At 33.2% G+C, this 23,776-nt stretch overlaps 1 protein-coding gene across 1 annotated transcript in view; it reads left to right on the forward strand.

Annotated features, from left to right (window-relative positions):
* LOC115888037 (nephrin-like) overlaps positions 1 to 23,776 on the forward strand; it is a 409,016-nt gene that overhangs the window by 240,366 nt on the left and 144,874 nt on the right. The window contains 2 exon segments of the mRNA XM_030907605.1: positions 2,502 to 2,632; positions 18,492 to 18,522. Coding sequence (XP_030763465.1) covers positions 2,502 to 2,632; positions 18,492 to 18,522 — 162 coding nt within the window.

Here is a 23,776-nt window from a genome sequence, read left to right on the forward strand (position 1 = left end):
ATTTTATCACCAAACAATCCCAAGTACCAAATTACGTTGTTCAACGTAATCACAACGTAGCCAGGAGCAACCCAACGTTGCCGGACAACGTCGAAGCGACGTCTAAGCGACCCATATTTGCACCCAAATGGTGGATGTTTTTAGGGTCGCTACAACGTCGCCGTCGACGTTGTTTGAGGTGACGTCGTACGTTGTGTACTAAAAGTTGTTTTTCATGCCGATTCGCGATATTTTGAGGTTAGAGTTAAAAATAATCGTCGCCAAATATTACTATATTCGACCATGGAGAAACCAAATCATTGATTTCGATTAACTTGGTGATGGCTGATGTATGAATTAGAAATGGCATATATTAAGCTCCATTAAGAAATAACTAAGTGAATTTAACTTCGACAAATCTGCAAAGTTTTGAGATGTCGGCAATCGAAATTCATCAACGAAAATTAGTTTACTGTTGAAAGTGACCATGATACTTCGAAATATGGCAAAACCCCTTTTTATTTCCAAGTTTTAATTTTAAAATTATAGTTTACTTGGTTAACCTAACTTTTTTTTTTAATTTTGAGACAAATATGTGAAATATATCAGGAAAATTAGCTTACAACCCTAACAGATACAGTTTTTTAACGAAATTCGCAGTATTTTGTGGTTTCTGATATTTTATTCGATTCGTCCACAACGCATGAAAAGATAATTCGTATTAAAATGGCGGAGTTTCCTAAGGCAACCTTTAAAATACCAATATAGTGCATAAGGTGCGATAACCGACCTTTGGGTCACCTATGTCAACCTTTGGTTCACAAATTGACACTTGCTTTGACGAAATAAGACCTCTGAACCCTACCGACATCTAGGAGGTAAATAAGAAAATTCCTTCTTACAGTGCTCTTTTTTGAACAATAAAATAAAAAAGAAAGCTGGGTCATCTTTTGGTGGTGGTGGTCACATACTCGTTAATAAGATCGCTGACATTAGATCAGTATTTTTATTTATTGTTAAAAAAGCCGTACAGGAAGTTTTGTTGATTTTACCACTCATTTGAAAATTAAAATCTAATATTCTCTTCAATTTATGCTGAAACTGAACTTCTCATAGTATTCCTCTGTTGTGTATGGGCTTCAGGTCAGGTGTATGGGCTTCACGTCAGGTGTACTCTTATTTATTTCTATAGTATCCATTGATGATAAGCTATCACTAGTAGCACTATTAGTTTTCAAAATTGAAGTGGACGTTCCCTCGATACATGATTGCGAGGATGTGGATGACGAACCTAAACTCGTTATTTCCACTTCATTATTTGGACACTGACTTGCTCGCTGACTTTCTTCTAAATACTTTTTCCTTTTTCTATAAAAATTTGTAGAGTATTTATTGACTTTTTTCCTATACATCTTCTTTTCGCTTTATACAGTAAGTGCCAAGTACCACAGAAAAAACACTTGGCTAATTGTTCTGTGACAGTACAGTACAGAATTTTTTGAGGTTAGGTGTAGATAGTTCCGCTTCCACAACAAGAATCGATATCGTCGCGCTCGTCGCCGTAATCCAACGTAGTAATTGGTTATAATTTTTAAGTTGCTTTGGGTCGTTTAATGAAACGTTGTATTACGTTGTAGTTACCATGTATGTACACTCGTAATTTAAAAGTACGTTGCACAACGTTGTACTACATTTGTTATTCTGTAGTACAATAAACATGATGCCTTTTGGCGACGTAGTGACAACGGTATAAAACACAACTTCTAACAACGTTGTGCCCTACAACGTTTACCAACGTTGTTAAGGGTCAAAATATACAACTGTTTAAGTGCAACGTCGTAGCGACGTTTTGGCTACGTAATTTGAGGTTTGGATATGCATAGGGTAGGAAAAATACCAATTTCAACGTTGCGCGTAGTCAAAACTAGTCGGAAGTCGGAATTTTGTTACTTGGGATGGCTCAAAAACGTAAAATACGATATTTTAAAATAACTAATAATAAAGTATAAATTATAATTATAAATATTTCAAACGAGTCGATTAAATGAACATACATATCAGATCTTTTTTGAAGACCGTTTAATTTCCTACATGAATATGTATTGATTTTTACAACACGATGATTTGTTAGAACGCAATAAAATTCCAAAATCAAAAAAATTGTTTCCCCGTGTTATTTAAATGGGAAATAGAAAACCACGATGAGATACCTCTTAATATTAATATTAAGAACATAAGCTTTACCAGAATTAATAATAATTGCCAAAACTTACAATTTGTAAAAATCTAATCATTTAGGCTACAATACTCCGTATCGTATGTGGTAAACAGCCCTGTATAAATAAACGACATTCTTCTAAGTACAACATTTCTTACAAAAACAACCCTTTATATCACCAAATATTTCGACAAAAAATTCAATGAAACGAAACACCAGACGCGGCTAATTAAGCGATTAAACCTCCCGAACACGATCCGATTAACTTAATAACTCACTGACTGTGTGCGAAATTATTTTCCAGATATTCCCCGCATCCAACTTTTGCTCGGATCCAGCCTAAATCCGGACGACATCGAGGAGGGCGACGACGTCTACTTCGAATGCCAAGTAGACGCAAATCCGTCGGCTTACAAAGTTGTCTGGAAACACAACGTAAGTTTTCTAATGGGGCGAGCTCGTTTTTAGAATGGGGCTGCGGATAATCTTCTCCTGTTTTTTTTTCGTAGCCAGGAGGGAAAAAAGTCTAGGGGTGGTTTTTGCGGAGAAGTTGTGGGATACGTTACCTCAGAGTTATTGAGTGTTTTCTGTGGGGGTTTGGTAGGGTTTTGTTGTACAGGGTGAGTCAATGATAGAGTAAAGTCCATTATCTCATTTGTTTCGAGCTTTACAAAAGTTATAGGGAAGATTAAGAGACACGTCATAATAGTTATTTACAGTACAAGTGTGTTTATGAACAAATTAAAACGAGTGTGAACGATTAGAACGACGTGGTCTACGACCTCGTCGTTCTAATCACACGAGTGTTGTAATCATGTTTAAACGCACGTGTCATGTACAACGTTTTATCTACAACCGAAAAATAAGAAAATGCTGTTTTAATTTTCGTTCATTAGTCGCCCACCTTTAACTATGACATTTGTTACATTTTTTTAATTATAATTGTGGGGAATTTTCATTATTATAAAAACTAGTTGTGTTATAGATTCATAACACCACTAGTTGTGTTATGAATCTCATAACGTAACTGAAATACTTAAAAAAATTGTGATGTAAAAACGTTATACCGTGCTGGCAACTGTTACTTTTGGGTCGGCATTTACATGTGCGGAAGTAAATCGCGCAGGGATCTTATTAAGTCGGAGTGAGAGAAATACGACCGACCGACGCGACGCGCGACGGTGTGCTGTTGCGGCGTTGCCGATACGCCTTTCCCTATCAAGTAAAGTAAAATCACGATCGCAAACCGCTTATTTTTAAATGACTTTTTTTCAAGAGATAACTAGATAAAATCATTAGGTTTGTAATGTTTCTGCGCAACTGAAATGGAATTATAAGGATATCGTTAAGGTGTCATTTTTTTATAACGAGAAAACGTCAGTAATCGCGATAATTTAAAAACTCAACTTTTTAACACATAACAGGTCATAACTCAAGAACCACTTTAGATATTGAAACTTTTTTTTATTTTCAAGATCGGATATTTTACAATATGTTTACATAAGAAAAATTCGATAAGGTTGTTTTTTCCATTCAAAAATTGTATACAATCCATCCATTTACTTTTAGAGCATAGCAATTTTCAGCAATCGTGTAATTTTTTTATTGATAAAGATTTTCACATACTGTCTACAAAGAAAGTACAGCAGAAATATTAACAAAGTTCTTGAAAAAACTACAATCTATTATTTCTAATAGATTTCGAGATATCGATTTTTGAATTCAGAGTTCTAATAGCGCGACCACTATCGAACACCCACTCAATTCCACTTATTTTTACCAAAAATGCAAGTGTTTCTAGCTTGCACTTAAAAAAATTCAAGCTAGAGGGAAAATTACAACGACTCGTTAATAAATAAACAAATTAAGTATCACGAGACGTAATTAAATTTTGAAGCTGAACGCATGACGTACACCTTTCCGTAGAACTTTAAGTACTGACAGAGGTATTGGATGGGTCGACCGGTCAACTGCGACAAATCTGCTATATCCCCTTCCACGTCTCTTAGCGATGTGCACAATTTCTCGGTTTATTTCATACGTTTGGCAACGTGTTTACTGTCCTCTCTTTGTTCAGTACATTATAAACGCATTGTACTCTTCTTACATGCGGAAATCTCGACCCAAAACTAACCTTTGCCAGCCCTTAGTATACCTATTTCTAATAGTTCGCGATTTATTCCAATTTCTTCTATTTTTATCCATATTTTTAATACAATTATTGATATGTTATGACAAAAACTAATCATTAACTAATGACATGACAAAAACTAATAACTAACGAAAATTTAATATATGTCTGTTAAGCAAGTTAAGAGCAAACTTAAATTATAGTTTAATTTGTTGTAATAAGAATAGATGATAGCGATTTTATATAGGTACGGACAAAAAGATATTAATTTTCAGTCCAGTTAAAACTATATAAATTGTGCCCTCTACAAGAAGGAGTCATATTAACATCAAAATCAAATTTCTCATGTCAAAATCTTTCAAATACCATTTTTCATCCAAATATTGATTGAAAAAATCGAAATAAAAATGAAACATCTACACCCTGTATCTCCGAAAGCATTTTAGGACATTTATACGAACTTTTTTACTTATTTTTATCTACAGAATATGCTTCCAAAGTTTCCGGATACAATTCAGACCACCCTGTATGTCAAATTAGAATTTAATTTGGTGTAACATAATAGTTAGGCTAATTTTTTTTACTTACAACTACAACTACAACTTTTGTCATCAAACGAAAGCATAATTTCTGAATTTTCTCATGTTTGTTGACTAAAAAAAGTCAGCAAAAAAACGTTTGCCTTAGGCTAACCGATTCGGCAAACTTTTCAAGCCGAAAGTATTATTCTTTGCGGGTAAATAGAGATTCTCTAAATTTATTCCGAAATATCTTTCTTTTATTTCTTTCTCTCCTCTGCAACTTAAAACAACCTGAAAGACTGTAAATATTTCAGCCCTGAAGCGCCAAGAATAAAGTCGCAATATTCAACGGAGAGCGAAAAAGTTCTTTATAAGGTCGGGTTTTTTTTTGAGAAAAATAATCAAAAAGTTCTGCTATAACTATTATGATTTGAAGTACAGAGTGTCCCATTTTCGTGTGTTTGATGTTTCCCGTTTATGAGTAAAGATACAAAGTTGCGGTTTTCACATCGCTATGCTATTTTTTTATGAAATTAAAGATGCTACAGAGATTTGTAGTAAATTTCTTAATTCCAGAAATACAGGGCGAATTTTAATATGCTGCATTTTTTTACCTTTGTGTTATCTTAACCGATTTATATTTTTGATGCAGTTATGCAATATTTTCACACAGAAACACAAGCGTGAAACATCCGATAATGAAAAGTTGATGTCATATAAATTATTCGATTGCTTTGATTACCAAATGTTACCGTCCGTCCGCCTATATTAAAAAGTTAAATAATTCATTTTTAAACTTTTTTATGAAAATATATATAGAGTACTTTATATATTTAGAAAGATCATAATAAGGTAAATAAAATAAAAAATAATAATATAGAGACACAATAATAAAATAATATCGCATTTATAAAAACATAAATTTGGGTCAAATTTCGAAAATAACAGGCCCCATCGAAAAAAGAGCCATTTTATTCTACGTCGACACAGTTTTCGCTTAAAATACTTTTTTATCTGTACAGGGTGAATCTTAAATAAGTGCAAATATTTTCAGGACTGGTAGATATCAATAAAAGAAACACATATTTTCCCTTTATCGTTTTTCAAATAAGTCCAAAATAAACGAGTCATTTTACTTTGAAAATTTCCAAAAAAATTATTTTTTACTTAAATTTATGAGAACCACTGGATGTTTCCTGAAAATTTAATCTACTACCTATGTTGCCATATTATCAAGAAATTACATTTTTTAACTAAGAACTAAAAAATTTCCAGACGTTTTCAAATTTTCAATTTTTTTTGGCGAAATAAATCTCATAATCGTGTTCACTTATTCAAGAATCACCCTGTATATTAATCAATTATCAAGTTCTGTAATTTTTAATTTCACAATATTTATGAAACCCTCGATGATTTTTTATTTTACGCAATGGATAAAGATCTCAACATCAAAACAGGAAAAATTGTTATATTTTAATCCTTATCACAAAAATCTAATAAGAAAAATGTATTTATGTACGTCAGTGAGTTAAGAAGCTCTTAACTCACGCATTTTGAGTGAGTTAAAAGCTTCTTAACTCACGAATTTTAATTACCGCACTTCTTGTTTAGATGACTACCAAAGAGAAAAAAATATTTTGTAAAACATTTATTTTGCACCAAATTGGACAAATATGTTATGAGTACCTTTTTACTTCCATAGTTGTGTACTATTTTTTTGGTGTACCATTTTTCATACTTAGGGTATGTACATTCATACTTCTGTTTCGATCTTGCCGAGAGCAATCCAGAAATGGCTCTGAATGTCTCTTCTTCAATGTCAGAAGGAATACTTTCCGAATCGCTCATTTTTTAAACTAGTGTGACATCATTATTATTTATTGTCATATATTGACATTGCCATGCATGGTGTTGTTGGAACAAAGATATTAAGGTAATTGATTTTTAGGATAGGTATATAGTTAAGTACAATAATTTTCAAAATTCATTGTGTGTTTTTATAGTTAGACGTCGATAAAATATTGTACAATACACGCGAGTTAACTCCATTAAGATACTTGTGTGGTTACACAACTCGTGCTACGCATTCGTTGTGCAACTTTCACACGCGTATCTTACTGATGCTGTTGCGGATGATACTCACTTGTATCATAAATATCTAGTTCATAACTAGAGATGTTATGATTACTATTTCTTTGAAAATTAAATTAAAAAAATTGCATTTTATCAATAAAAATTGAAATTTTTTCAACATATCTAAATTCAAACATTTTTCATGACTGTCTTCCATATCTAATCTTTTGAGATCTTTCATATTTTCCCAGAAATGTAATTTTTAGTTCATTTCTGTATCTCGTTTTCAATTACAACTTATTTTGAAATTAAACAAGAAATAAATCGAAAAATCTATACAAATATACCTTTGACTTTTTCAATTTTGTTCAATGTCAAATACAGAAACCGATTTTCAAGTAAAATTATTTTATTTAATATACCGGATGTGTCTCAAAAGTGGCTCGCCCATATAACTTTTTTATTTTTTTCAGATAAAAAAACGAGATTTGGTATGTTAGTATACGACATAAATTAGGTCGTATTCAATTCTTTTCGGTCACTTTCTGTTTCAGCGGAAATGACTACAACTTTTGATTTTTAAATGGCACCCTGAGTATTTTTTACTTTATTTGATAGAAAATGACATTCTGAATATAATGACATATTATTATCATATGTCCACTTTTGACATTTTTGATTAAAACAAAACAGTATTTTAAATTTCAATCTAGAGTGCTATGGCTGTGTTAAAAACACTAATGTTTAATGAGAGAGCCTTGGAAAAATAGATCTGATCGTCTATTGTTTTTAGTGTCTTGTCCTGGTCGGTTAAAAGATGCTCAATCGTATTTTTAATCATATCCCAGTTTTTTCAAATGGAACGAGGGTGACTCATTAGCATATTTGGAAAAAGAATTTTTTTACGAATAATTTGGTACCACACGCTAGGTATTTTGAGTCAAATTGTCATTTTGAATCGTATGTTGCCATTTCAAACAAACCATATTCGAAAATGTCAAAAGTTGACGTATGATATGTCATTCTGCTCATGAGTGTAATTTTCTATAGAATAAAGTAACAAAATACTGAGGGTGCATAATATTATGTCATATAATATTATGTCATAAAATCCCAATTTTTTATCTGAAAAAATCTATACTAATATATAAAATCCTTAAGTGACTGACTCACTGATTAATCACAATCGTGCTCAAACCACTCAACGTAAGAAGCTCACTTTTGGCATACAGGTTGATTCTAGGGTGTAGAGGTTCGATATAAGAAGGGATTTTTTGAAATTCCAGTTCCTAGAAATTGCTCCTAGTTATTGCTCCTAGTTAATAATAGTTCCCTAAATTGCTCCTAGTTATAGGCCACAAATCGGGATGTGACAATATTATAGAACACGTTGAAGGTTCTTGTGGAATACTGATATTATTTTTTTTGGTTCTACCTAAAATTCCGTTATAAATCTATACTAATATATAAAATCCTTAAGTGACTGACTCACTGATTAATCACGATCCTGCTCAAACGTAGGAAGCTCAATTTTGGCATGCAGGTTGATTCTAGGGTGTAGAGGTTCGATAAGAAGGGATTTTTCGAAATTCCAGTTCCAAGGGGGTGACACCATCCCTCAAATATTACAATATTTTTTATTTAAAAAACGGTCAAGTTTCCGAAAAAACGCTTAAACACGTATATTTTATTTTGCTTTTTACATATTTTAAGATTTTTTAAAAATATGTACAGGGTGTTTCAAAAAATCTGGTCATTGATTAATCACGATCCTGCTTAAAGCGCTTGACGTAAAAATCTGATTTTTGTAAAACGGATTGACTTTGGGTGTAGAGGTTCGATACTAATGGATTTTTCGAAACTCGAATTCTAAGGGGGTGAAACCACCCCTCAAATATTAGAATACTTTTTTTATTTAAAAACCGGTGAGTTTTTGGGAAGAACTCTTAAACACGTATATTTTATTTTATTGTTTTACATATTTTAAGATTTTTTAAAGGTATATACAGGGTGTTTCATAAAATATGACCATTGAGTAATCACGATTCTGCTTAAACTGCTTGACGTTTAAAGCTGATTTTCGACTGTTGTTTACACACAGAGCTGTTTACGCTTCTCAAATATTACAATATTTGATATTTAAAAAACGGTTAGTCTTTCGGGAGAACGCTTGGACACGCATAATTTATTTTGTTTTTTTTACAAATTTTGAAATTTTTTAAAAATTTATACAGGATGTTCCAAAAAGTTGGGTAATTGATTAACCACGATTCTGCTTAAACTGCTTGACGTAAAAAGCTTATTTTTGGCAAACAGATTTTTCGAAAGTCAAATTCCAACGAGATGAAACTACCCCTCAAATATTACCCAGTTGTATAATAATATATTGTTTTTTCTCATGCTGACGTAAATGTGAGAAAATTTTATCCAGCTTGTATGTTAATGGAAATTTTTGCTTTACTTTATCATCATTACAAATAATTAATTCGATGCGAACGAAGTCGCGGGTACACGCTAGTAATAATATAATTATGATACATTTTTTGCGATATTTCTTAACCAATTTATTGGCTACAAAATATAACACGCTATAACGGTAACAAATGCCTGAAAAAATTTAAACCGCAAATAAGAAAAAATGAGAACAATAACTAACACGGCCAAACTGACGTCCTTCGACACCACGAGTCTAAAAAGATAACCCCGCCTGCATCTACATGGGTAACACGTAAGAGATGATAAATGTGTGCCCTGCCCGTATCAGCGATAGTTCAATTTGATGAGGCAAAAGGTGGCAGCACTAGTAAATTTAGTTTGCACGTGACGCGGCTACGTTTCGACCCTCCTTAAGACCCCTGCGCCATTTTGGGGCGCCGTTTATCTTCTTGTACGTTTGCCGGAACAAATAAGCGTCGTCTTGTTTCGGCACTTGTCACGCATTGGAATGCAATAATAATACCAATGGCGTCGATTAGATGCCGCCTTTGTTGGGGGATATAAGCGTTTTTTAACTTGTTATTTGTTTCAAACGTAAAGATATATCGAATTAATATACTGGGGGACAAAAAAAGAGAACACCTCATAAGATTTTAATATTTTTTGGTTTACATGATAGCAGCTTCTAACTTAGCAACCGATTAGGTTTTTAAATCTCATTTTGATGCCCTCTGTCAAACAAACGAAACACTTTCGCATAGAGATAAATTGTGTACAATGAACTTATTTTGAAAAAAATGTCTATACCTATGTGGCGGATTCATCTTTCCAAAAAAATCATGTATGGGTATTTCGCCACTGCACTGCAAGAAAGTCTACAAAATAAAATAACTATTTTTTGTAAACACTTCTGCGTTAAACCTAAACGGACGCTGCTTGTCAGAAGTTATGTTTACGGTAATATAAATTTGCCTAACAAAGCAAAAAAAAATGCTTAACGTTTCGGAAAGTTATCTCTTTCCGTCGTCGGAAGCAAAAAAATACAAAGAATAAAGAAAAAAACTATTTAAAATATTTAAATTCAACTATTCGAGAATACTTTACTTTTTTTAATTAAAACAGATACGTCTACAAGAAACCGTTGACGTTCTGTTAAAATGACATTTTTAACTTGATATTTAAACTTCAAAAATTAACAATTACTACCTGATAACAATTACTTAATAAGGTAAAACCAAAAAGCCCCAAACTTTCTGTATGATTATTTTTAAATTTTACGTATCTTATGTTTATTTATCTTGTTGTATCTATTGTTCTTTAAAATCAAAGAAGCGATTGCCATACATTACTAACATCTACAGATGCATGAGCAATACATTTATTTTTATTAGATTGAATTAAAAAAGTCTCTTTTATTTTTCTTTTAGAGGCTATCGCTTCTTTCATTATAATTTTGGCGTTATTAAAATTTATTCTGTGCCCTGTGTCCCAAGAATGCTGACAAATCTTAGATTTGTGAAAATCTCCCTTTCTTAAATAATCTTTATGTTCTTTAATTCTAACATTTAAGGGTCTAGATGTTTCACCAATGAAAATTAATCGCATTCACAGGGTATTTGGTATATTACATTTTTTGTTTGTTGTTCTGTATTTATTGGTGTAGTATGTGATAAAATTGATCTAAGTGTATTATTTTTAGGTAATAATAAAGTGTTTACAAAAAATAATTATTTTATTTTGTAGATTTTCTTGCAGTGCAGTGGCGAAATACCCATACAGGATTTTTTTGGAACTTATTTTGATTTCAAAAGTACATAGTAGTTATATATCTATGGAATATTGGGACACCCTGTATACAAATTCAACGTAAACAATATAATATATGATTTATATGTTACGGTTAAGGTCGGGGGACCTCAAATCCACGGTTTCGTCTACCCGGCCTGAGCCAACCAGGCGGGCTAGACGATCCTCTTTGAGTAGGTCTTAAGCACGGAGATACCTCCGACTGCTCCACGAAGGGGAGAGTAAAGAAACCAAGAAACAACCTGGCTCATCTCCACCAAAGGGCAAAAGAGGAAGCGAGAACCTCTCACCTCTTCTCCGGCAGGGAGAGAAAAAAGCCAGGATGGAAAGCCGTCCAACACCGGGAGGCAAGCAGGGACGTATTACCAGCTTTGCCGCTATTGCTGGACAAGTGAAAATGGCGGTGCTGCCAAAGGATTTACCAGCGGTTGCTCTGACCACCGACCAGCAAACGTCTCTAGAAGAGGCTATACTGGATGAAGTAGTGGAGATCGGATCGCAACACAACGATCTACAAAATGTGGGTCAGCGGCGTTTTGCGGGGATACACTTTGAGGTGGGCATGATCCTCATAGATTGTGTATCTGAAGAATCAGCGAATTGGTTGGTGGAAATCGCACCTAAGCTTAAAAATTGGCAAGGGCCGTAACTGGTTGCAGTGAAGGGAGAAAACATCCCTAAAGGGGCGGCCATAACGGTCTTTCTGCCGAGGAGCAAAAGGAAAGACACCACGTACCTGCTGAGCCTTATCCAAGGCCAGAACTTCAATGTAAGGACATCGAGTTGGCGAGTTGTCAACTCGAGAGAGGAGGGTCATGGTCAGGTCCTCACAATAGGAATTGACCTCAAATCCAAGAAGGCAATAGAGAAAGAGGGACATATCCTCTATTATAGATACGGGACAACACCGATATCAGGTTTAAGGAGAAACCAAGTTAAAGAGGTGGAGAAAATGGAGACAGATCCGCCAGCCTCCACCTCACGGCTGCCTCAGCCGGAGGCAAGCTCCTCGACTGTGAGGAGCGGCACGGAGAGCCAAACTCCAACTGTGGAAGGGTGTGTACCCTCGGAGGCAGAACTGTTGTCAGAGGAGGATGGAAAATACCCTGTCCCCTCTACAACAGGGGTATGATAGGTTATAGATTGTATGATGACTCAAGGAATGGGGGCACAATAGATCTTTAAGGTCGCAGTGATTAACCCCGCCTCTTACTCATTCTACATTCTTCTCTATGGTTAAGGTCCGAAATAAAGTTAATCTTAATATTACCCGGTTAATCTCGAGAATGACACAAAACAAAACAACCGAAAACAAAACAAAACCCAAACATTAACTTGTTAATATCGACATTAACCGGATATCGAATTTTAACGATAACATATACATATATTGCAAGACTGTTTCAATTTAAATCAAATAATGTTACTTTAAGATCGGTGTCTGTTTTTGACATTGAACGAAATTGAAAATATCAAAGGTACATTTGTATAGATTTTTCGATTTATTTTTTGTTTAACTACGAAAGAAGTTGTAATTGAAAACGAAATACAGAAATCAACTAAAAATTAGATTTCTGGGAAAATGTCAGAGAGCTCAAGAGATTAGATGCGGAAGATAAAGCCATGAAAAATGTTTAAATTTAGATACAGTTTGTAAATGAAAAAATTTGTAATTTCAATGAGTATTATTGGAATGCGACTTTTTAATTTCATTTACAAAGAAATGTCAATCATAGCATCTTAAGTTATGAAAATATTTTTTTTCTAAAAATTACAAAATATAAATTTTCTCCTTTTATTTAATATTGAGAGTTTTATCCGTCTATAAAACATAGAAATAAGTATTGATTCATGGTCCGCATTTCATTTTTTAAGACAGGTAGGTATTTAAATATTTTTTTTAAATTTAAACGATTCGGAAATTAATCAAAGAATACATATTAATAATTTTATTGATTTTTGTTATACGGGGTGGTCCGATCTGTATTGCGAAAACTTTGGCAGTATATTCTGCAGATAAAAATAAGTAAAAAAGTTCGTATAAATATATGTCCTAAAATGCTCAGTTTCGGAGATACAGGGTGTAGAAGTTTCATTTTTATTTCGGACGGACCACCCTGTATCTCTCGGGGATTTCTGTAGTGAGAATATGCCCTTTAATAGTTGAATGAATAGGCATAAACTAAATTTATTTCCAACGGAAATTGGTAAATAACAATGCGGTCGGTGTAATTTCGGCACTGACCGATAAACCAAACGTTGAGCGATTTAAACCACTTTTGAGAGCTGTTAATGAATAAATTCAGTGATTTCAGGAACTTGGTTTATTGATTATTTCGATTTATCGGACTAAATAAATCCACCTAGCGTTAAAGCAAAGTTAACACAAATGTTATGGTAAATGGGCAGAAAAAAATTGTGGGTGTTTGGGAAGGCTCGAAAGGAAACAATATTTTTGCGACGTTTTGCGACTTTATTGTCGCTTCTTCAGGCACTATAGGAGAAACAGTTTTTTTTAATTATCAAAATAAAATTAACTGGCCAATTACCCAAAACATATATTATTCCATATTATGCCTACAAACATTCATGGCGATTCCAACTGCCAACACTAAGACACATACAGACGAATCGAACAGAAACTTAACGGTTATTCTTTGGCCCGATATATATCGATGTTCGGTTTATGTCGTACTCACACCAGATGAATTAATTTCGGTAGGGCCTGATAGTATTACCATCGTACATAAAACTCATAGTAGTTTCACAGTGTTTTGGCCCTTTGTTATTCTCACATCTAAGCGTAGCCGACATCGGACGACGTCAAGTCTGGTTCACATCTGGTGTTTCAAATTACGAGGCCGGAGCGCGAGTAAGGGATTTGAGAGTTTTTACGAGGGTTGCGCTATAGGAATCTTATATAATATATAAACTACCCCTATCATTCTTGTTAACGAAATTTAAAGAAAAATCTTATCAAACACATGCAAAAAAAAATTGTTTGGATAGTTTAGTTTGTTTAGAAACTTTTTTATCTCTTGTATTTTTTTTATAAAACTCACCGATTTGAAATTAAAAAATAAAATGTAAAGCATTACATGTCAGGACTAAAAATATTTTTAGATTAAGAATCTAGTGATAATAATGATAATAATAATAATCTAGATAATAACGTATTGCAGTAGGGTAATGTCAAATAAAACAATATTAGAAACATTCTAAAAAGTGACAGCGGCCGACTAGATTTTTTCCTAAAAAAATTACAGCTGCCCACTAGATTCTTTATCTAAAAATGTTTTTTGTCCTGACGTAATGCTTTACATTTTATTTTTTAATTTCAAATCGGTGAGTTTTATCAAAAAAAAACAAGAGATAAAAAAGTTTCTAAATAAACTAAACTATCAAAATTAATTTTTTTTGCATGTGTTTGATAAGATTTTTCTTTAAATTTCATTAACAAGAATGATAGGGGTATTTTATTTCAACCTCTTCCACTCATTTTAAAAAAGTGAAAAAATTACCAGAAAGTGTGTTTTCATAACAGTAATGCTTCCGTAAAATTTCATTAGTCTATCTCTTTTCATTTTCAAGATAAAAAATAAAAACATTATTTTTCCGCCATCTTTGTACCGCGATATCTCCCTAATGGTTAACTTTTGACCCCACGTTTATAAAGCAAACTACCCTTTATTTTGAACAAGGAATCACCCGCTGAAGTTTTTCGCATTTGTTTTGAAACACCCTGTATTATTTATTACTACTGTCAAGCTATATATATATATATATATATATATATATATATATATATATATATATATATATATATATATATATATAGCTTGACAGTAGTAATAAATGAGTTTTCATTAAATTTTGTCCTTACAACGAGGCCGTTACTCCCCAATTCAAAATTGATCAACTGAACAATATCAACTGAACAATAATTTGCCATGATTTTTTTTTTGCCTTTTTTTGGTACTAAAATTAATTCAACTGGTGTCAGTACGACATAAACCGAGCATCGGTGTACATCGGGCAAAAAATACCCGTTAGGTTTCTGTTCTATTCGTCTGTATGTGCCTTAGTGCTGGCGGTTGGAATCGCCATGAATGTTTGTAGGCATAATATGGATTAATATATGTTTTGGGTAAGTGGCCAGTTAATTTTATTTTGATATTTTTAAACCAACGATTTTTTTTTCTGCGTACTAACTACTGGCAACTATCAATAATCTTAATAGTACGAGAGCTAGCAACGTCGAATAAACAAGTATTTTAAGACGTCTGGCTCTTTGTATGGCTCTCTTTTACTATGCTCTCTAGAACAGCATGCGGCCCGTCTGGCTGCCGGTAAACGTTGCGTTTCCTACTGCGCATTCAAAGAAGATCCTATATTTTTATTAGTCCTTTAAATTCTAGTATTGAATATATCCGGGTCGGTGCAAAGACTTTTTTATTTTATTTTCGTTTATATTCTGATAGTAAAGTATTGTCAAGACTTAAATATAGGCCAACCTGGGTTTACATCAAATTGGGAAAAATCATGTAAAATCTAATTCTAGTAAACCAATTTGATGTAGATTCAAGGGAATCGTTCGCGTATACGTCGACCTGAATATGTTCTTATAATAAACATTGTTAATTAAACAATTAAAATCAGGTCGATGTAGGCGTGATATTTCAGGGCTAGCTCTGGTATAGCGACCCTAGCAAACAACCCCCAGCTAGGTCGCGACAGTATTAAATATTTGTTTTTATTTAATTACCAGAATTATTTAATACTTTACTATCAGAATATAAACGAAAATAAAATAAAAAAGTCTTTGACCTGATCCGGATTTGAACTCTGAATCATCGGTTCGTGGTCGGAAACTCTACGCACTGCGCTATGGAGACATTTTCGATTTATATTTAATACTAGAATTTATAGGACTAAATTAATAAAAAATATATGATCTTCCGACGCGCAGTAGTGAACGCAACGGGTATCGGTAGCCAGACGATCCGCATGCTGTTCCAGAGAGTATAGTAAAATATATATCAAAGAGCCAGACGTCTTAAAATACTTTCTGCTTATTTAACTTAGTTGATATCCAAGAAAAACAGGTTAATTGCATTTTTAATCTACATCTTCTATCCAACATGTATATACAAATGCAGAAATCAGTTATAATAGATACCTGTTCTATTGTTCGTAAATTCATACGACAGATGGAGCAAGCGCCTTTTTGAAAAAATCCATCACCGTTCTCCATAAAGTGCACGTTAGACGTTGCTGTGGATCACCCTGTATATCTTAATGTATCTGAAGCAAATCGTATTTAAAAGTCGAAATACAAAATCTACGTTCGAGTCAAACTCTCCGGAAGATTTTCCGACGCTCCGGGCGTACATTTAAAATGTACATAAAACTGAGAAAACGCCGGTCCCCGTCCTGGACTTTCTTCTTTCCCGCGGCCATTCCAACTTTTATTTGCTCACGGAGTCGAGAAATCGGGATTAGAACGGAATGAATTAATGCTCCCGCCATCCAGTACACTTCCCGGATCGGGCGCTCGGCAAACATAGGTATTATAAATTTAAAATGGAGCTAGAGGAGCATGTAATTCGGTGTAAATCTTGATTTTCATGCATCCGTTATCCGACGATACGATGATACGATATTAATTTTATTGGTTGAATTTAAAGACTTCGATTGGTTAGAAGATTACGCAGTTTTTAAATTTATTACATTTTCATGCCTCCGTTCATCGGATATACGATTTGCTTGTGATTGGTGTCATTTTATATTTTCATTTCCATAACGATTTCGCTGTTTTACTTATAGTCTAAGAGGTAGCAACGTTTTTGAGAGAGAATTTTAGATAGCTGCTTCTTTAATATATCTTTTGCTATGCTCTTCTGAAGAGAGTGCGGACCGTCTGGCTACCGGTAGACATTGCGTTTACTACTGCACATCCCCATATCTGTATTCAACATCTGTTCACTACTGCGTATCTAGACTAGGCTAGGATAAACATATTTATAGCATATTTAGTTTCATAAAAAAGTAGCAAAGTAATGTGAAAATCGCATCACTGTATCTGTACTCTTAAACGAGAAATCCCATAAACCACATGAAAAATACCCCGTATAGATGTGATGCACAGTAGTCTACAGAGAGCGAGATGGCCCGCATTTTGGTCAGGAGAGCACAGAAGAGCATAGCAAAAAATATATCAAAGAACCAGCTTTCTTGAAATCCTCGTTTTTCGACGTTGCTAGCTCTTGTACTATTATATTTTAATTAAGGTTAGATTAAATTTGTCAAAAAAGTGTCAAAACGTCGGTTATCGTACGATCTTTCTCCGTTGAGGGGCTGGATTAAATAATTTACGGATTAAAAGTGGCGCGAAAATGCTATGACCAATCAGAGCGCTGCGCCGTTGGGCCATCAACGGATAACAGACGCATGAGAATCAAGCTTAAGATGTAATGGAGTTAGGATTTTATACCAAATACATTAGCTTTTGAATGATGATTTACATTATTTTTGCTGTTTTTCTGAGTGTTGTTCTTTTTATATTGAGTACATTATACAATGATGCGTCGGCCATCTCTAGCTTCTAGAATACAAAAGTTAGTCGTTGTACCTGTCAAAATTGACGTTTTAAAAAAAATCATATAAAAAATCGACATCCTTGCTAAAAATTATATTAAAATATCTCTTTACTATCCTTAAAATAGAATCCAGGAAAATTGTAAATTGAGTGAGACACTTAAAATGATGCACCTGTACATTGCAGTCATCAGTTAATAGATTCGTATCAGCAAATTTCTGCGATTTTTTTGTTTTAACTGACACAAAATGATAAGTAGTTGTTAAAGTTAAAATAATTTGACAGCTATGTTAAAGTAACGTCTGGCATATCACAGCCACCTAGATTTTATCAAATAATAAAGATCTACTGACACTAAATTATGAAAATGAAAATATCTAGGAAATTTTTTGTTTGAGGGAAAGGCAATCTTAATGGTATTTTAAAGAGATATGAGTTCCCCATTTAATGTCGGAAGATTATACTGGGTGTTCCATTTAAAATAAAAGAGTAACTTGCTTTTAAATATGGCCAATGTTCAATATTATCTTGTCTCACCCTGTATAACGTTTTGGGTCAAGTTTTAATTTAATTGAAAGTACAATAGTTTTTTAACTGCATATTAGGCTGTACAGGGTAAATTCCAATTTGGTCAAAATGTTAAATATGTCAAAAACTTTTCATTTTACTCATACACTTCCCTTACATCTTTATTTTTCTCTGAGAATCATAAAATCAATTAATGTATAGGGTATTGCATTACAAAAAAACCAACTTAGAGGTGTAACTTTTTTTTGGGGACACCCTATAAAACTAAATACACACACCGGAAAAATCTAGGGATATCATTTTATTAAAGTTAAAAATAAATGTTTTGAATAAACAACCACATATTTGTAGGCCGATTCTTACTACTTCGATTGAAACGAAGTAGTCACACTAGTTATTTCTAAATTTGGGATATTTGCAGAAGTGTTTGTGCATTTTTTATAAAATGTATAAAAAACACCTAGCATCAATTGTTCGAATTTAACCTGTACTGGCTATGTTTTATGATAACTGGCCAGAATTCATTCCAATAACTGTGTTTAGTATTAAACGACATTATGGAGCGTAGACATCTTAACAGGGACGAAATGCTAAGGGCCATGGGTATGCTCGAAGCTGGAATGCGCCAAATCGACGTAGCTAGAGAATTAAATACAACGCAAAGTGTAATATCGCGATTAAGTGCACGCTACCGTGAAAGTGGTGATGTTGCTGAAAGGCACACAGGGCGACATCGCATTACTACCTCAGCAAGATCATTTTTTACAATTAAATGCTCGACGCCGACCGACTCTTACAGCACCAGAGCTTAGTTTAATTCTCCAGGAAACACATAATGTAACCGTTAGTCCTGACACTGTTCGCAATAGATTAAGAGAGGTCAACTTAAGAAGCAGACGCCCCTGGAGAGCTCAACACTTAACGAAAGGAAATCGAGAGGTACGATATTTGTGGGCTCAAAATCATGTTCAGTGGTCGAATGAACAATGGGCCAATGTTCTCTTCACGGATGAGTCACGCTTTGGAATTCATCCGAATTCGAGAAGGCTTAGGGTATGGAGAGAACCGGGAAATCCTATTCGGTTGAATCATATTCAGGAAGTGCACCCTTATCAAGGTGGAACAGTTATGGTCTGGGGAGCAGTCCAGTTAGGCCGAAAAACCGATCTCGTTTTTCATGAAAGGTTTCTAACAGGAATCACATATCGTGATTTAATTCTTGAACCTGTCGTGTTACCATATGCCAATGATTTTGGAAGAAACTTCATTCTCATGCTTGACAATGCACGGCCTCATACAGCCAGAGTGGTAAGTGAGTTTATCAATGCTCATCAATTAAACATCTTACCCGGGCCGCCACAATCTCCTGACCTCAACCCCATCGAGCACGTATGGGACGCGGTCCAAAGAAGAATTTTGAGAATGGGTATGCCTCGTGAAACTCGTAGGGATCTGGTTCGGGCCGTGAATGCAGCGTGGCAGGCTGTAACTCAAGAAGAGATCGACAACCTGATCAGGAGCATAGAAAGACGATGTAGGGCTGTAATGAACAGTAGAGGAGGCCATACCCTTTATTAAGTAAAAATGGTTTTATCTTTTTTTTTTAATTCACAGTTTAGAATAAAAAAAATGTGTATATTTTTTTGAGTTCAATAAAAATCAAGGTAAATTTGAAAAATTCGGTAAATTTCGCATTTTTATTTCCAATACGTCCTGTAAACTATTTGTTTATTTTAATTTTATTATATCAGAAATGCAAATAATAAAATTACTGACGACGGCTGGATAAAATTGTAATATCCCTAGATTTTTTCGGTGTGTGTATTTTTAAAAAATTATCTAAATTAGACTACATAGGCCCACAAAATTACATTTCAATACAAACTGTCGTTCTCTTTGGAGCCTCCGTGTGAGAAGCGCCACTCTGTACAGTCAATTTAAAGCAAAAACTGACGTCAATGTCAAATTTCATATCAGGGAATGGAAAAAATCCCATACAGCGTGAGTCTTAAATAAGTGCTAATATTTTCAGGGTGTGTAGATCTCGATAAAAGAAACATATTTTCTCTTTACAGTTTTTTTTAAATAAATCCATATAATAACCGTATTATTTTACTTTGAAATTTTCCAAAAAAAAAATGATTTTTTGCTAAAATTTTGAGAACCACTGGATCTTTTCTGGGTTTTATTTCTTTTAAATTTAATCTACTACCTATGTTGCCATATTTTCAATAAATTATGTTTTTTAATTGAAAACTAAAAAAATTCCAAATTTTCAATTTTTTTTTTGCGAAAAAAATCTCATGCTCGTGTTTCTGGGGTCCAAATATACTACCCCTAAAAATATATGCATTTATTTAAGACTCACCCTGTATATGCTGTATAATACCATTTTTTCAAAATCTTGTCTGTCTCTCCTTTCGATATAACTTGCAAGATTTTCAATTTTACTTCATTTTTACCTAACGCATTACTTTTATGAAACAAGTTAATATAAATCCAACTATAGACTACTATTTTTTAAAATAAATAACTTGCTCATTTCAAAGTACTTTTAGCTTTGGCCTGTCTTGCATCCGAATACTTTGTTCTACGTACGAAAACTTTTTACTTTCCGAGAAGAGCATTTTATTTAATAGGAAATAAAAGTTTGTATGGCTGCGAGAAACAAGAAAACCGGGCAAGACGTAAGCCGAGCTCGATCCCGCTTCATATACATTTAAAATGCATCTTCTGGATCGAAAAAGTCCGTCTCGAAATGGTTTACTGTCTCGCATTTTATTATTCAAATCCGCTTCATTTTCCTTGTACGTAAACAATAACAAAACATGTATCTTTTAACTTCATAGAAATGTTTGATAATGTATCTTACTGTGTCTGTTGTTACTTTTTATAGCAAAAAATAGTTAATTTAAGTGAATTTCATAAATGATCGGTTTACTACACGTATGTATATTATATAGTCACTTACTAGCGAAAAGTTGTTCCATTATTTCACTCAATTTTTGCCGAGATCTACCGCACGCTACACAACCATCTATTTTAGAGTCTCTTTCGATAAATCGCGATAGTGTCACTGTTAATTTAAGTTCTGCCACAATTTCCATCTAGATTTACTACCTTTATACAACTATCAGTAGTAGAATAAATAATAAATAACATAAAATAAGCTCCGTAAAGACTGACAAATCCACAGAATTTCAAATCAAATTCAAATGTGTTAAATGAATCGTCAAACAGAACTGTCAAGGATCCCCACCCTAGAGTGCTTTTATGGCGCTTTTTCCGCCCACCATGCATGAATACATGGATAGCATTATGCTCCTTCCTTAGTCTTCTTATTCAAAACTTAAGTCTTTTTCAGAATGATTTGTGATTTAGATCTTTATTTCGAAATAGAAAAAGATTACAGTCTTTTTAGGAAAGACTTTCTTTTCCGCTCTAAGTTGGTTTCCATTTTGGAATCAGTGTAGTGTTTGCTCCTTTTCTAGCTAGATCGTTTGCTTGTTTATTACCTTCTATATATTGGACTGGCACCCAGAATTGGAGGACTTTATTTTCTTGGCCTAATTTGTGCAGCTGCTCTAAGCATTCTTTGACCAACTTCGAATTGACGATTACTGAGTTGATCGCTTTTAATGCTGCTTAACTATAGTTTTTATTTACTATAGTTCCTAACTTAGATAAGTTTACTCCATCTTTCTATAGCGTATATTTTTGCCTGAAGGATTCTGGGGTAAATGCCCATTGGTTCGAAGTATTTTTTTAGTTTTCGGCCCAAATAGTCATATCCCTGTTCCTGCTTTGCAAAAAGAGCCATTTAAAAATGAACTAGTCGTTACCCGCGACTACTTCCACGTATACCACGAATATCTTATTCATTTCCTTTATAGTTAAAACTTACAAATACTCTGTCCTTATACCATATACCCCATAATAAAAACATAAACATTATGAATTTCGTGTCACTTGCCTTCGTGTTGTCAACTTATAACATGGACAAAAAGTTTATTTTAAACTAGAAATCCAGAAGAATCCATGAAGTTTATATCATAAATCATCCAAGTAAAAACAGCCATTATATGCGAATAAAATACTATACTTTATCCAGGACTATCAAAAAAATTTAGTTAATATTAATATAAGTTTTTATTTTTAATGTCAGATAAATATTGAACGAGTATAACGAGTAAGTAATGTGGAAACAAAACAATGAAATTTTCTTTATTTTGTGCGTAAAATCAATACCACCTAGACAAGAAGGCCTCGGAACAAGACGCGCGACCGCTCCTCAGTAGGCCATTAGATACACATTGTACGTATATAGAGCGTATACTAAAATAGTATTATTTTTCACAATATTTTGCTATTTTTTTTTTGTAAATTACCTTTTCTCTAATAGTAAGATTTTTCGATGTAATACTCTATGTTATATAGATATGATTTCAGAGAATAATAATATGATTTCAGAGGAAAAATAAACTAAATTTACTCTAGTACGTTTTCCAGTATCATCATTAATCATATTATATTCATTAAATTGTAATGTGTCAATTTGAGAAATAAAACAGGAATCTATTATGTTATAAATTCTATTATATATAGATATTAATCTATATATTACTAAAAATGGAGAAAAATACTTAGAGTCTAAATTAGATACAGAGAACATAAATAAATGCAGATTTTTAATTTGAAATGGTGGATAATTTCCGTTTGTTTCCTTTCCCAAGTCGGTCATTTGACTTGCCACAATAGTTTTTTAACAGTGTATTTGTGATAGAATTTATTATAGCACGTTATGATCAATTCTTGAAATTGGTGAAATATGTACAACTTCTTTAAAATCTGAAAGTGCACTGCTAATCATAAAAGTAAATGCTGAATTGGCTAAAGTGGCACTATTGGCAGCTGTTCCAACAATATTTCCTCCCTTATAATCCATATATGGTTTAATATGAATTTCATCCATGAGTAAAATCATGTGTTTTTGGTGATCTTTTAAATATTTGTATACATTTTTGGCATATACTAAAAAAGATTGTCTTTGTTCCAGAGTTGGGTCAGTGAGAAACGAATTACATATAGATTTTAGTGTATCAGGATGTGGCAATGTTAAAAATCCATGATTTCTTAAATACTTATATGCATGAGGACTGATTGTATATGATATTGCACATAATATTAGGGTGTCACCTCAATATCGATTTCTTTTTTTAGATAAAGTTAATAGTTTTAATTGTTCACATAAAAAGGACACTGATGAACTATTATCTTCGTGTTTTAAATTATCTAAAATGCTGCAAATCTGATTAATTAAATTATTGAAACTGTCTGTTTTTTCCTCTTTTGATGTTGGTTGGCTACTCGATGCAAGATTTTCTAATTTTTCAATCTCATTCACTTCTCTTCTCACTTCTGATAAATCATTAATATTATTTAAGGTAAAAGGTATTTTAAATTTATTTGTGTTTAAGGAAATAGCA

Source organism: Sitophilus oryzae, unplaced genomic scaffold (genome assembly GCF_002938485.1).
Source record: "Sitophilus oryzae breed Bouriz unplaced genomic scaffold, Soryzae_2.0 scaffold_682_pilon_pilon, whole genome shotgun sequence".
In the NCBI taxonomy this organism is placed as follows: domain Eukaryota; kingdom Metazoa; phylum Arthropoda; class Insecta; order Coleoptera; family Curculionidae; genus Sitophilus; species Sitophilus oryzae.